The sequence below is a fragment of the Acinonyx jubatus genome, chromosome E2, assembly GCF_027475565.1.
Source record: "Acinonyx jubatus isolate Ajub_Pintada_27869175 chromosome E2, VMU_Ajub_asm_v1.0, whole genome shotgun sequence".
Lineage (NCBI taxonomy): Eukaryota > Metazoa > Chordata > Mammalia > Carnivora > Felidae > Acinonyx > Acinonyx jubatus.
In genome coordinates this window covers 33891783-33907602 of record NC_069396.1, presented here as the reverse complement: position 1 = coordinate 33907602, position 15820 = coordinate 33891783, and the positions used below count along the sequence as shown (strand labels likewise).

The 15820-nt window shown below is 51.2% G+C and overlaps 1 protein-coding gene across 5 annotated transcripts in view; it reads right to left on the bottom strand.

The window, feature by feature from the left end:
- The window catches only part of ZNF423 (zinc finger protein 423), a 332614-nt gene that overhangs the window by 88812 nt on the left and 227982 nt on the right, over positions 1 to 15820 (bottom strand). Inside the window, exons 6-7 of one of the 5 annotated variants that reach the window (XR_008293729.1) lie at positions 14148 to 14871; positions 12724 to 12837 (exon numbers count right to left, since the gene is read on the bottom strand). The exons of 3 other annotated variants lie outside the window; for them this stretch is intronic. Coding sequence is in view for 1 of the 2 variants with exons in the window: in XM_027044456.2 (XP_026900257.1) it covers positions 14816 to 14871 (56 nt within the window). In the remaining variant the exon portion in view is untranslated. Of the gene's footprint in view, positions 1 to 12723; positions 12838 to 13585; positions 14872 to 15820 lie in introns of those variants that run through there. One more of the 5 variants, XM_027044456.2, reaches the window with a different exon arrangement.

Sequence of the window (15820 nt, the reverse complement as noted above, 5' to 3'; positions counted from 1 at the left end):
AAAGAGCTTGGCGAACTCCGCAGGCCTCGCCCGGAGGAAGGCGGTGATGCTGTTGATGTTACTATGATTACATAAGAATTTCCGAGGTGAGGCCCAGCAGACCTCTTCCCGCCCGCGTCGCTGACTGGAGTCGCGTGGCAGGATACAAACGACACTCCGATTTAATTACCACCTTTTTTTTTTTTTTTTTTTTTCCTCCGGTAACTAAACATTCTCCTCTGCTCAGTATCCCTGGAATGGCAGGGCCATTCCCAGCGTATTACTTGCATATCTATAATTAAATAATTAAGAATTGTTCAAGCCCTTCCAAACACAACAAAAGGCGATGATTATTTCAAACCCACTTTAGGAAAAGTCAAGCCCCTATCAGCTCCATTTTTTGCTAATAGTTATGCAAGGCTGCACCGGCACCATTCCCTCTTGCATGCCAGCACACCAATAAATTAAGATATTCCTGGCCGCATCTGCACGAGGGAAATTAGAGCATTACCTGGTCCCCGCCAGTGTGCCAGCTCCGAGCGGCAGGCGCAGCCCACGCTGGGCGACCAGCTGTCTGTGAATGTGGTGTGTGGATCACAGCTCAGAGCCAGGGGATCTCTTAGGAGGCCTGCTCTAATATCACAACTGCCTCGCTGCAGGACTGTTCCCTTCACAGCACAGTATTCAAACACTTCTTCCGCCTCTTTCTTTCCAACTCCGGACCAGGGAGAACCAGGACCTGGGGCCTCCGAGCTGCTCCCCGATGCCGATACGTGCTTGGCTGAGTTTTCCTGCTCGCCCTGAGTCCTCACTGGTGGGGGGAGCAGTGAGGCACTTTGTTTGCTGTAAACCCCAGCCCCAGCTGCCCAGGAGGAGGGGTGACCTCATTCCTGGTGGGCGTAACATCGCCAGGCACAGCATCTTTGGCTTTGATGGGGACAAGTGGCCAACGCTGAGGTTCAAACGCCAAAATGATTCCAAAATCATTTACACGGGCACGAGATGACTGTCCCCAAAGGAGGCAAAGACCTGCTTCAAGGCTTCGGATCCAAGTGTGTGTGCGTCTCGGGAGACGATATTCAGTGTCCGACACGTTCCTTTAAGTCTGAATCCCCCTCCCCCTTCCGAGACCCTGACCACGACAGACAGGCCCTGGAAGTGGTCCCTGGCTTTAGACAAACAAAAGCAAAGAATGGAGTGCCTCGGGCCTTCAGTTTGGCAAGTACATGAGCCATCCAGGATGCAGCCTCTGTGGCAAACAGAGCCTGAGGCGCCGCAGGCCCGGACCAGAGCTGGAGCTTGGCTGGCCAAAAGCTACGGGGGTCCAACAACTGGGTATGGGTTGTGGGGATGGACACAGGAGGTGCTTCGGAAGCTGCCCTGAGGCAGAGGACTGAGATGTGAGTCTCTGACACCGGGGTGTGGGAGAAGGTGAAGACATGTTCAGGGCATGTGGAGTTGGATGGCCAGTAGGCAACTGGCTGTGAGGGTGAATGTAAGAGAGAAGGAAGCCAGGCCTGAAGACCACCAATTTGGGGGTGCTTAGATATGCATGCAGACAAGTGTTCAGAGAGTGCTCAGTGGGGTCCAGTGGCCTAGGAGGACCACGAAAGCCACCAGCTTCCACAGTCAGGAGTCACTAGTGACCCTGGCAAGAAGCGTTTCAAGGAGCATCATGCTCTCTTTAATGCCTCCGAGTTCCCGTTGTGCTCACCACCTGGAGGATCTCTCTTCCCTCTCACGAACTCCTACTCATCCTTCAGAGGCCCAGCTCAAATGACCTTCTACTTTCAGACTTCTGTTGACCAGTCTTTAGCCTCACCTACCTACCCTCCCCACACATAACCAGGACAGGAAATCACTCCCTGACCCATTTGTACTACACTTAGGAACTTGCACATCCACATGTCCACCCCTCCCATCAGACTGGATGTTCCTTTAGAGCAGGGGCTTGGTTTGTTCTGGTTAAGGATCCCCTACACTCAACGCAAATCCTGGGACTGAGTTGGCAGGCAAAGACAGCAGGTGTGAGGGGGAGTCTATTCCAAGTCTGGGGCAGAGTCTGAGATCTGTGGATCTTCCCTGTAGCCATGAAGCTGATCCAGAGGTTGTATCTGGGGTCCACTCTCCACACCAAAGGGGCCAGTTACCAGAAGGCCATGGGAGTCCTGCATGATGTACTCGGGGCACTGGGATGAACTCTTCCTACCCTGGGCACACCTGAGGCCTCTGCACAGGTGGGCAGCCAGCTCTGATCTTACACACATGGAGGCTAAGCCCCACCCCCAAAGGACAGAGCTCCCTTAGGGTTCCATGAGGGTCACACAGAGTGAAAACTGGATTCTTCCCCCCTTCTCTCCATCTGGGGACCAGCTGTAAATTGTGCTACACCCTTCTTGGGTTCATGAGCAGGTTAAACTCCACCCAAGCTGCCTTCATCAGTGCTCAAGTGTGCTATATTCTTCTGGATATCTTTTCGGATTACTCCATTCCCTGCATTCTCTGTCCTGACCAAAAAGTATACTCTAGCATTAAGCACAAATCGCTTATAACATGAGAGAGGTTTTTTGTAGCTATGTTTTGCTCCCAAATAAACAGAAAGCTTCTAGCAGGCAGAAACAAGTCCTACACCTTTCCAATATCTTCCTTGATCCGGAGCCAAGTAGAGGAGCTCAGTAAGCCTATCTGACAGACTAGTGCACTTAAAGCACCAGTTCACCACCCATGGCAGACATTGCTAATTAAGCACCTATCTGCTCTCTCTGTGATGGATGATTCACTCCTAGAACCTGATTGCTCCTGCCTGTCTTATATGGTGGCTGTTCCCCATTAGCAATGAAGAAGCTGTGAAACGTGAGACTTCCAGGAGGCCCCAAGAAGGGGCTGCTCAGGGTGGCAATGTGCTTGGATGGGGCCCCTTTCTGAGGCTCTCCCAGCCTCCATCTGTGGAAAGCTGACGAGGTCACAGAAAATCAAGAGAAACAAAAAGAACCACCATCCCCAGTTCTCAGTGTTTCTTCCAAGAGTCATGGTAACCACTCTTCCCCGCTCACCACTCCAGCCACCAGCCACTCAAAGTCCGGAGCAAAGGGAGAAACCCACTGCCCCACCTATGACATGCCCTTCTCTAGGCTTCCGGCTGCCCACCCAGCTGAAACCAGACAAAGGGATAAGACGAAAAGGTGGGCAACTCGGATGCAGCTCATTGGCTGCTTTTAATATTCCTTTATAAACATTCTTTCTTCCTCCTTTGCTACTTACTCTTCTCTGGGCTAAGAAACGTAGCTCAAGACCTGATCGGGGTATCACTTTTCAAATGCCCAAATCCCTGTAAAGGTTTAGTGTCTGGCTGTGTGCATTTTGCTCAGTATTAACATGTTCAATGGAGTACTTTGATTTTTTTTTTATCTAGACGCCAGAAGCTGGTGAATATATGCTTCATAGCTTCAGATAAACCTTTTGTTCTTCTGGGGCTGATCAGCTGGTAGAGCAGCGAGAGGGAGAAGGGGAGGGGAATTCACAGGGGCTCAGCGGTTTCAAAAAGTCAAATTACCTCTGAGCCATAGCAAGGCTGATAATTTAAATGAAAAAATATATATACAGGCTGCAGCACACAACACCGTCTCTGGTAGGACTTTTAATGAAGCCCCAGTTGTGATGACACTGAAGCCGGAACGCTACAGTGGGATAATTACTTGGCTCCCACACAGCTGAGTTCCATAGATGCATTATTAACGGCACATTCCTCGCCATAACGAGAGCTGAACAGAGGTAAGCTCCGCAGACCTGGGCGTCCGCCATTAGCGGCCTGGTGCAAACACAAATGAGTGTTTTCACAAAAGCATGCAAAGGTTGTGAAATTCCAATGAATCCAGGGCTTGGAGGTGGGCATGGGGTGGGGGTGAAAGGGAAGGGAGGAAAGGGTACAATATAAATATAAACATGTGTGTGTGTGTGTGTGTATATATATATATATTTGGTCCACGCAGACGTGGCCAGAGATGTCACCTTTCCCTGCACAATGTACTTGGAGTAAGGCAACCTGGGAAATTATGGAGTCAGAACACATTGATTTTCCCGCAACAGATCCAGGCGGCAGCCCTGATGAAGAATTACGGAGGAAATGCGATAACCTAATTCTCCTCCAACCTGGCCCTGCCGCTCCTGCAGCCCGGAGCTTACCTGGCTGGGGCCATGGGGCGGCGCCTCCTGACCTGGGCACGCTGCACAGCCGGGCTCCGGTTTGGCACTTCCAGGCTGCCCCCTCCCCCTCCGTTCCCAGCCCCGGTTCCCCTCCCGAGCCCCGGCGCTGGCTCAGGCCACATTTTCAGGACATGCAGGGATCACCAGCTGCCTCAGAGTCCAAGGGCCTTCCGGAAAGGGGTAAGCCACAGATACGGGTATTCTTGCTCCCAGCTCACCCCAATTAAAGCCAGGGACAAAGACACACGTAGCATTGTTATGCGGGGCCAGAGGGATCCTATGCACGTCCCGTACAGAGGCTCCAGAGCACTGGGGTGACTTAGAGGAGACGGTGGGAAGCCGGTGCCCGGGCCCTGTGCTTCCCCGCGGTCCTCTCCTCGGTTTCGCTTCCCCTGGAAGCGTCTGTTTCAAGGTGACCCTGTTTCGCGAGTTAGCCCCAGCGTCCCCCGCCTGCTCACAGAACCAGGGGCCTCCCAGTAATTAACACCCGTACTTGATGAGGTCCAGCTGGCAAACTGAAGCGATGCCAGCATCCTCCACTCAACAACCTGGGCTCCTCCAGCCGGGCCCCAGTGAGGGCCCCTCCCTCCATGTCCATTCTGGCCACCCTGTCCCTGGAGGACAAGGCAAAAGTCACCCATCTAGCATGGGTGTGCAGTACGAAGTGGTTTATAACAGTGAAAAGCTAAACACTCCAACGGGTAATTTAAACTGTAGCAGTTCTGAGAACGAATCAGCAAGCAGCCACAGAAAATGATGGTGTAGACGTGTGTGTGCTGACATGGGAAGCTGTCACCATATACTGCTGGAGGGGAAAGGTTACAAAACAGTATGGATATTATAACTCCATTTAAAACTAAACACTGTGTAAAAGCGTACACAGTGGTTCCATTTGTACAAAGGAACAAAACAGGCGCCAGTATCTTTGCTGTCTGAAGTCAAGATCATGGTTACTCTGGGGGTGGGACTAGAAGGGGGTAGGACGTGGTCCCCTGGGGTGCAGGCGATGGCGTGTCACGATCCAGTGCTATCTGCACTGATGGGTTCGGTGTGGGAAAGCTCAGCGAGCTTACGCTTATGACTTTGGAGCTTTTATGTATGTAAGTTATGCATCAATAACAAGTCATTACATATTTATTGATATGTGTGCTTTTCTGTATAAATATCAAACTTCAATAAAATGTTTTTTAAAACTGTGTTTACACGTGTATGAACACACAGAGTCAGGAAAGGTAAACAACAAATTGTTAACAGCAGTTTCCCCCAGGAGACAAGATTAAGGGTGATTTCTATCTTTCTATTCATCAGCATTTTTTGGGGGGGGGGAAGGAAAATACATTAAGTTGTGTGTGTGTGTGCGTGTGTGTGTGCGTGCGTGCGCGTGCACGCGTGTGTATGTTTTTAAGATTTTTTTAAACAGGGAGGGGCAACTTGCCTGAAATTATAAGGAACACGGTCAATTAGCAAGATGAATAATAACACCCACCACCACATCATCATCGATTCAACAAATAAAAGCGCTCAAATGCAATTTAGGACCTGTTCCGCCTGAGCCTTCTGGATGCGGGCTCTCCTAGAAAAACCGAGGCAGAATTCTTCTGCAGGAGTCCCTGGCCCATGAGCAGTGTGAGCCAAAACGTAAACAAACAGCTCTGTGTGGCAGTTCTTCTCTGCAAAGCTTAAGAGCAGTCACCCACGCCGCCAGGAACGGGCCACGTGCACCCAGAGAATAGTGAGACAAAAGAAAAGCACGCGGGAAGTTCCGACCCACTCGGAAAAGGTGTGTGATCCCCTCCCAATCTCAGCCACAGCCCACCCACCCACACTGTTCCCCTCCTCTCCCCTCCCCCACACCCTCCTTGCTCATTTCCGATCACTTTCTGACACATCTATCTTAACCCCGCTATTCCCCATATGCGCAAATTCCCACTGATGCTCAAAACACAGGTGAGAAGAAATAGAAGGTAAGCAAGATGTCAGAGTGGGAAGAGCTCGTGGGGAAGAAGTTGGTCATGCATGCAGGCGGATTAATCATCTGCCCCCAACCCAGACCGATATCCTTTAAATACCTAATCTAGATTTATTTAGAGGAGACGGGAAGGTTGTCGGGGGTAGCAAGTAGAAGGGGGGACCCCTGGTGGCGGCTGCAGGCTGTCGGATTCTGTCCCCAGCAATCCAGCTCTGACCCCAGACTCCTCCTGCCGCAGCAGAACAAAAGCTCCGCAGGTTTATAGACCCCACCCCTTAGAGGGTGTGCCTCATGTTTGGACCCTGCCCCTGCCGGGCCTCCTAGGAACTGGCCCTCCAAGAAGTCCCGCCTGGAGATACTTCCATGGGGTTGTAGCACCTCCCAAAGGTTTGCTACCAAACTCAACCAAGTCACTGTCCCTCCATGCTTCAGCTTCTTTGAAAAGTGGAAAATCGAAATCTGAGCCCTAGCCTCTTCACAGGGAGCGGGGATGCCCTGGACCCGAGAACCCGTGAGACTGCTGGTGTGGCACCTAGAAGCAGGCCACTTCCTTCTGAAAGGGGACAGAGATTATTTAGCAAAGCACAAGGCAAAAAAATTATTTCCTACCAGAGGGAGGACCAAGAACTTTGCTAGGGGCTTAGGAGCAGCAATTTCTATCTGTGATGCTCTCCTAGGTCCCTGTTGGAGGAGCAGTGAGCTCAGGGCCAGACCAGCAGAGGAAGGAAGGCCTCCCACAGTCACCGAGGGGCCCCAAGACACAACTCCCTACACCCCTGCAGGGGACCTGGTATGAAATGTCCTAGATTACTGGGCATGGGCCAAGCCAGCAGAATAGACCCCGAAAACAAAACCAAAAGCAGAGCAAACCAAGTTCTTGAAAACTCCCTCCCCCCAAACTGCCCGCCCCTCAGCCGAGGGGTGGGGGCCTCCAGGCAGAGGCCCTGGCACTGGCCTCCCCCAGCCATGAAAAAGGGATGTTTTCTGGATTGAGAAGCAAACTTCCTCTTACAGATTGCTCTGGGTGTTCTGAGACCAGGGTCCAGTTGTCTCTCTCTTTATTAAAAAATACCATACTTCCCTTCCCTTTGGAACCTCTTTCCTGACTCCTCTTTCCTCCTCTTTCATCAGAAAGTTTGGTGGGAAGAAATGGCCACGCACACCTGCACTACCATGGCCAGCAACCTCTGTGCTGGAGAGCCCCCAGGTCTCTCCCAATGAAGAGGTCAGCTGTTCTACAGAGAGGATGCTCCTCTGTCCCTCTCTCCAACTCTCTCTCTCTCCTCTCTCTCTCACACACAGATCCAGAAACACACAGGCACACAGAAGAAGGGGCTGCCTGTCACGCACACTCAGACACACACACCACACACACACACACCAGAGACATACACAGAAATGCACAAAACAGAGAAATAACCCGATAGATCCAAATACATAGAATCAAACAAATATACAAGGCCACAAACACTCCCAAACCCAAACCCAAAACACAGACACAAACCCACAAACATCAAATCTAGTGACCCAAAAAAACCCCCACACACGAACACATAAATAGAAGACTCAGCAACAAGCCCACAGGCATGCAAATGTAGAGACGCAAATAAACACAAATTACACACAAACTCCCTGCTACAACAACAACAAACCAAATAGGCAGAAACCCACAGCCAGGCTCAGGGACAAACCCCCAGATAAGGTTGTCAATTCAGATACCTCGGGAGAGCAAGGAGGGCAGAAACAGGCTGGTTATTGCAAAACTGGACCAAGCATGCAGGCGAGGCCAGAACAGGCTCTTCCAGAACTCCCTGGCAGCCTCTTTCTGGTTGGGGTCCTTAAACTCCTCCCCCTCCCTCCCAACCCTGGCCACTTCCTGAGACCCCAACAGGACCCTCCACAACACAGCTGCAGGCTGGAGGGCAGGGAGTGATTCAGGGGTTGGGGGTGGGGGCTCTCTCTCCTGTCTCCTAGAGCTCCTTTTCCTCCCAAATTAGGGCTGTACAAAAAAGGGGCTCAAGAAGTTAGGGTATCCTTGCACCCAGGATTCAGATGGGATGTCACAGAGGCAAACCAAGAACAGGACACGCCTCACTGGCTGTAGACAGAAGCTGAGCACAGAGGTCAAATCTTTATAAACCCCAGGACTAAACTGCCCTCCCCACAGCCCCTGGTCCTGCTGGTATCTCCATTCTGCAAGGTGCTCAATAGCATTTTCCTGCCACAGACCCCTTCGGCCTGCCTGACTTACACCCAGAGTAGCAACTCTGATATTTAGGATTCACAGCTAAGAATTGCATTTTAAAAATATCGTTATCTACCGATATCCCTACCCAACAATAGGCTAACAAAATATTAATTTTTGCAGCTGACCAGTTCTCAACCAGTAAATTGGGGAGAATAATCTCTAAAACCGAACCCAGCTTCACTAATCTTGAAACGTCCACCAAAATTAGCACCAAACTTTTATACCGCACTCGCTTCCTGGAAAATAAACATATCAATTGTCTTTTCAAACCTCTATAGTATTTTGTCAATATTTTTTTATTACAGCAGAGAATGTATAAATATTTTATTATAAACCAAAGGCCTAAAATAAACAGTTTAGTAAATAGTTATTACATTACAAGGAAAAACATCTGTGGAAACTGCTTTCCATGTAATTATTCTTGCTATTTTACATTAGCGCTCAACGTGAATTTCTTTGGCACTAATGTTTCACTTGTTCTAAATCTTCCTCCTTGTTGCTATTATTAAAATCTTAAAAAGGTGCCAAATCTTAAATGAAGAAAAAAAAATGATTCACTAGAAATTATTCATATCACAGTGAGTCGCTACTAAACCTGGCAGGGGTGCAGTATTTTCGGTGAAATTAACATAAAATATACAACTGCAAATTATCCAGGAAATAGCTATGTTCTTTACGGCACGCTTTTACATTCGGAAAAAAATGTTCTCCTTCTCCATCTCACACAAAGCCACAGACAGCCCCACTCCGGCAAGTTTTAAAGGGAAAGTAATAGATTTGTCAAAGGAGCACGGGCTTTGAGAAACAGACTAACAAATAGCTCATGGGTGGATCAGCCTTAGGTAATTACCAGAGACAACGTCAGAAACGTAGGGAAGGCAAGAAAAACAGCCGGCAGCTTTCTTCCCCCTCGATTCCAGAGAATGTATTTCCTCTCACAGGCCTCAGCTCTGTCTCCTAAACACAAGAAAAACTGTAACACCATGTAAAATGCAAATCTCGCTGTAAATATTTTATAAAATTGTTGCATACATCCCAAAAGCTATAGGTCTTAATTGAGAGCAGGCGATTTTTCTAGTCAATATATGGAAATGGAAAATGCTAATTTGTGTTTTTCTACTTATGAAACACCCTGGAGAACAGCAAGCCACAAATGCACTCACTTTAATATTATAAATATAATTTGGCTCCCTCTTTACCATCCCCACAGCCCTGGCTTTTATCTCCCTGTGGCTGCAGGAGGAGAGATGGAGAATCGCTTTCACAGCATCAGCCCGGGAAGGCGGCCTCGGATGCTGGCAGGGGGGACATGAGGCACGGAGCCGTGCGCCCCCTCCCCTACCATCTTCACCCCCTGGGGAGTGGCAGGCAAGGGCCACAGGCCAGGAGGCACTGCCCAGCGTCTGTTCCCGAAAGGGCCGGAATCAAGAATGAAGGTGGGAGCTGTGGCCACGTGGCTCCTCCCTCCTCCTCTGTTGGGCCTGTTTGGGGTCTGTGCTCATCTGACTGCCTCAGAGCTCCCTCTGGGCAAAGGAGACCTCTCTAAGGGCCACCCCTAGAGCAGCCAGGATGAACAGGGGTGACTAGTGACTAGCAAGATGGTCGACCAATGCAAGTTGGAAATGCCTATTTCCAAACCTCCAAGAGAGATTAAGGCCTCTGCCAAGGATCCTGAGAGCCTACCCCTCCCAGCAAGGGGAGCCCTGCTTCCTCAAGGGCCCACAGGCCGCCCACCCCCACCCCCCTGCGCCCCCATCTCACAGTACGCTTCCCATCAGGAACACAGGGGCTTTCCCACCTAGAGCCGCACAACCCTAATCACACGCGGCTACGGAACGCTTGAAATGCGGCTGTTCCACACGCAGCGCAAAATACACATCAGATTCTACAACCTTAGTATGAGAAAACAAATATAAAAAATTTTCATTAATTACTTTTTAAGCTGACTGTACAGTGCAATCATAATAGTTTGGATATATTGGGTTAAATAAAAATAGTTCATCTGTTTCCTTCTATAAAAATAGTTCATCCTGTTTCAGTGCAACTAGTAACACATTTAAAATTACACATGTGGCTCAAATCTTATGCCCCTTGGACAGCGTGCTTTAGAGTACGCTCTGGTTTGCTGCACAAAGCCTGCGTCGTGTGAGTGTGTGTGAGCACGGTTCTCTTAGACACCGTGCAAATAGGAGGTCCCCAACATTATGATCCCAGAGCTTTACAGGTCTCAGAGTCTGGGATCCTATGATTCTGTAAATCCGTACATCTACAGTTCAAAGAAAGCACTACATGGTAAAGAGATTCTATTACTATTGCTTCCCAGCATTTAACAAAGGTTTTACAATGGTAATCATGAAGAAGGCAGGCCCTCTGGCCCTGGTCTTGCCTACTCCTCAATCAAAAAGAGCTCAAATACTTGGTGATCACAGTCCGCTTCTCCCCGCCTCCAACCCCCCTCCCCGGCCGCCTGCTGGCTCATGAGCTCAAAACAGCTCAGCCCTTCTGACTCCACCACCACCAGGAGGCTCCCCAGTGACTCCTTCCCATGCTGACTCTCCCCCAGCTCAGAATGCAGAAGGGGCCTGTTGAGAGAGCTTGTCAATCATGCATAGCCTTTCTCTGAGTGTTATCCTCTTTCTAGAAACTGTTCTTCAACTTCTCCTCAAATTTGAGTAGCAAGGAAGCAGAGGGACTGGTGAAAAGGACACAGTTAAAGTCAGGTAGCCTGGATGTAACTCCAGGCTGTGCCTCTTCCCAGCTGTCAGAGCTTAGGTAGGTTCCTGAGCCTCTCCTTGCCTCAACTTCCTAATCTGTCAAATGGGAACAACAACACCGACTTTATAAAATTTAGGGGAAGAGTTGAAATAATGCATGTAAGGTACACACTCCATAAATAGCAGCTCTTGGTATTTTTACTATTATTGTCACTTTTTGTCATTCCAGAGCCGTCCCATGACTCAAAGCCAAGTCCTTGGGTGTCTGGACCAGCATTCCCGGAGGGGAGAAAGGACAGGGCCTAGAGGACTTTCCAGCCCCTTACTAATGATAGATAAGGCAGCACCTGGGATTGGGTGCCGGGCCAAGCATTCCACTGCACAGGAAGCCCAGGGGGTGGGGCCCATCCCCTCCAGAGGTCCAGGCCTTGCACCGCTGCATGTGCAGACACTCTCTGCAAGTCCAAGGTGAAGGCTGTTTGCTGAACAACCTCCCTGCTTTACCTCCAGGCACTTTTGGTCATGCAAAAAAATATCAGGGGGTGGGTGGACACTGTGAGGACTGGATGGACATTATTTATAATTAACGTGGGAACTGTTTACTATAAATGATTGCTTCTCAAGGCCTGAAAATCTTAGGCTGAACCATATGAAACTGCCATTTCTGTAAGCTGAAAACTGGATGCTCAACCTAGTAGCTTTAACACCTCAAAGCAGGGTGGCCCCTCTCTGGAGTACAAGGCTGCACTGTGGTTAAGGGAGCCCCAGCTACTGGGGTGCCTGGGTGGCAAATAAACATCTGACTCGGTTTCAGCTCAGGTCATGATCTCATGGTTCATGAGACCGAGCCCCACATTGGGCTCTGCGCTGTCAGCACAGAGCCTATTTGGGACTCTCTCTCTCTCTCTCTCTCTCTCTCTCTCTCTCTCTCTCTGCCCCTCTCCCCCTTCAAAATAAATAAATATATAAATTTTAAAAATAATAATATAAAGGAAGCCCCAGCTTCTGAATTCCACCCTGGGCACCTGGGGCTGAGAAGAAACCTCTCCCCAAACATGCACATGGTGTGTGAACACACAGGCATGCACACATACATGCTTCTTTGCCTTTGAATTTGCTTACAAATCAGAAAGAGGAGGTGGGAGGGATGGGAGGAAGGAGAGAAAAGAGGAGACAACAGACCCATCCGACCCTGTAAACTTCAAGGATCCAAAGAAAAAGACAAATCAAGGGAGCGCTTTCCTATTGCAATCAGTGCACAAAAGTGCCTGTTGGGGAGAAACCACCTCACAGGGCTGAGCACTTGATCTTAGACACTTTAACCACACACCCGTCCCCCCCCCCCCCGCCCCTTTCACAGATATGTAAATCAAGACTGAGAGAGAGCGATGAACCACTCACAACAAATGAGTGGCAGAGTCAGATCTGAAGCCAGACTCTGAGACTCCAGAGCCAAGACTCAAAAACAACATGCCAGACAGAATGCGGGGTCATGCCTGGAGTCAGGGGTCCCGATCTGGGCTCAACTCTCATTCAGGCCTCACTGCCTTCACCTGTTAGATGAAGACAGTGATCCTGACCTCATTTTCCTGGCAGGGACGCGGCTAAGAGCAAAGCTCCGGTCCGTTCATTCTTCTCATCCCCGAAACCCACTAAGTGCCTGGCTCCGGTCGAGGCACCGGGTGTGCTGGCCAGGATGGGAGAGACAGGGTCCCTGGTCCACTCTGGTGGGAAAGGCAAACACGACACAAAACAAGTGAGTAAGGAGATGGCAGCAGAGGCCGTGAAGCGCTATGAAGGCAATAAAACAGAAAGAGGAAAGAGTGCCGAGGTCGGGGTGGGGGTCGTCAGCCCAGCGAGGGGTGACACACGAATGGAAAAAGGCAGCTGAGTGAGAGCTGGAAAAAGAATGTTCCACACACAGAAGGCATGGCTGGGCAAACACCTCAGGATGTTCAACAAGAAACAGATCACGCGGCTAGAGCAGGGCATGCAGGAGGAGTGGGACGTGAGGCCGTGAGGTGGCAGGGCACCGCAGGCAGGTCAGTACAACCACCCGGAAGAACTGTCTGGCTGAACAAATCCCTACCCGCTGAGCCAACAATTCCTCTCCGGATGATCAAGCAAAGGCATGGGTACACACGACCACAGAAGACGCCCCCACGAGGGTGAGACCACCCCCCCCCCCTCCGCGGGTGACATGTCAGTCACGGGTGAGACCCCCCCCCTCCGCGGGTGAGACCCCTCCTCTCCGAGAGTGAGGACCCCCCCCACTGTGGGTCACGGGTGAGACCCCTCCCCCCCCCCCGCCGTGGGTGACATGTCCTTCGCGGGTGAGACCCCCCCCCCCCCGCCGTGGGTCATGAGTGAGACCCTTCCCCACCCCCCTCGGCATGGGTAACGTGCCCTTGGCGGGTGAGACCCCTCCTCTCCGAGAGTGAGACCCACCCCCCCACCACCCCCCCTCCGCCGTGGGTCACTGGTGAGACCCTTCCGCGGATGAGATCCCCCCCACCCTCCAGGGGTGACATGCCCTTCGTGGGTGAGACCCCGCCATGGGTAAGACCGCCCAACACTCCGCGGGGGAGACACTCCCCCTCCTCGGGGGAGACCCCTGCGCAGATGCCCTTCAAAGTGCCATTCACAACAGCCCCAAGCCAGGAACGACGGAATATCCGGCAGTGGAAGGACACACAGAAAAGTGGACGGTGGCCATGCAGGAGCATACAACTCAGTGATAAAAAGTAACAAACCACTAGTCCACAGAGGAGATGTACCTCCTGAACATTAACACTGAGCTAGAGAAGCCAGACACAAAGGCGACAGACTGGAACATTTCGTTATTCGACACTCAGAAGCAGGGCAGACTAATCTGGCGGTAGAGGTCAGAGCGTGGCTGCCCTTTGCGGGGTGATGGCTGGAAGGGAGCATGAGGCAGCTGCAGGGGGCAGGGAAATGGGCTGTTTGTGGATGCTGGTGCTTGTTAGGTGGGTACACATGCATGAAAGTGCCGATCACATACATACGTACTTACACAGACATACTTCTGCGCCCTTATGGAATCCAAGTTCAGCCTCAGTCTACTGGGGGCAAGGCGGACCGATCATCCCCAGTTGTGGAGGCAGCAAAGACCCCTCACCTGGGGCAGCTCTTGCCCTGCCCCTGTGTCATGCAAGTCCCCTCCATGGGGACATGCTGAGTTCATGAAACCCTACAAGAAGACACCCAAAAGCCAACCCAGCAGAACCCACAGCCCCTAAACCAACCTCAGGCTTCTAAAATCTGGGTCAGATGGAGGAAATTCTGGGCAACAACTTAGCCCCAGTTCTCCCGATGGGATGGCGGGGAAGTGGTGAGAAGCCCCAGGGCAGTGGAGACAAGGCCAGGCTGGTCAGAGGCCCAGCAGGCAGTCACGAGCCGCCGCCCCCCCCCCCCCTCATGGGGAGCAGGAAGGGAGCCGGCCGACGTTTATTACCCGCCAGCAGTGAGATTGACTGCAGGCCTCCATTGCCCACACTGAGCCATTAGCTCGTAATGGCCCCGAAGGCTCCCTCGGCCACAGACCCAGGCCCGAGCGCTCGGGCTCCGACACCAAAGATACTAATGACTACCACATTGCCGAAATAAATCATCATCGCTCAGAAGGGGCTCCGGCCGGCCGGCGGCTTCCAAACTTCATTTCACGAATTTCCCCCTTAATACTCAGCTGCCTTGGCGAGGGGGTTCTTGGGTGGACACGTCACCAGCCAATTTCTCTGCTATGGTGTTTATAAAGAAAAGAAGAAAGAAGAAAATGGGGGGATATTAATCTATGCAATGCGAAAGGATCTTACATTGGTGGGAATCTGGAGATTGGAGTAAAATCCCGTTTGAGACTCCCTCAAGAGTTTAATGGTCCAGACCTGGCAGCCAAAAACACCCATGAAAGTCAGGTGGAAAGTGTGTTCCAGGGAACACTGCACCCTCTGGAGAGATGCTTCATGAATACGAGGGCTACATGACCACGTGGGGGCAAGTTGGTGTGGAGGTTGAGTGCATGGGGCCCAGAGCCAGACTGCGCAGGCTCTACCCCTGGCTCTGACTCCTGCTGGCTATGTGACTTTGGGCAGACTGCTCTGCCTCTGTGTTCCTCAATTTCCGCATCCATAAAATGGGAGAATAGGGGAGTTGGTGTGAGAATTAAGTAGGATAGTCAATGCGAAGTACTTGGACCAAGGCCTGGCACGCAGGTAAGTACCCTGTGATCCCCACAGGAATCGTCAACGGGTCCAATCTCGGTAAAGACGTATAGGAGGAAACCTGGTTAACATGGTGATACGCCCACTTGCTCCCATCCAGCCATGTTATAGTTGGAGTGAGTGCTGGAAGGTGAAATGATTTGCTCAAGGTCGACAAGCACATGGGGAAGGACAGGCTGGAATCCAGGCTTTCTGTTTCCCAGGCTGCATCCTTTCCCCATAAAGACCCTAACCCACAGCCTCAAAAGGCAACACTATCTACAAACATCAGCAATACAGGAGCCTGTCCAGGGCAGCTATGAGCGGGCTTCTGAGTCCCTAGCTAGGAATGCTCCAGGCTTGTGTCTGGACCTGCTGCCCTGTGGGTCCACCCTCAGGCTTTGGACCTAAAGATGGCCAGGATCACAGAAGCAGCTGGAGAACATCCTCCCAGCCTGCCTGTCTTCTTGGAGGAGGCAGGAGCCAGAGT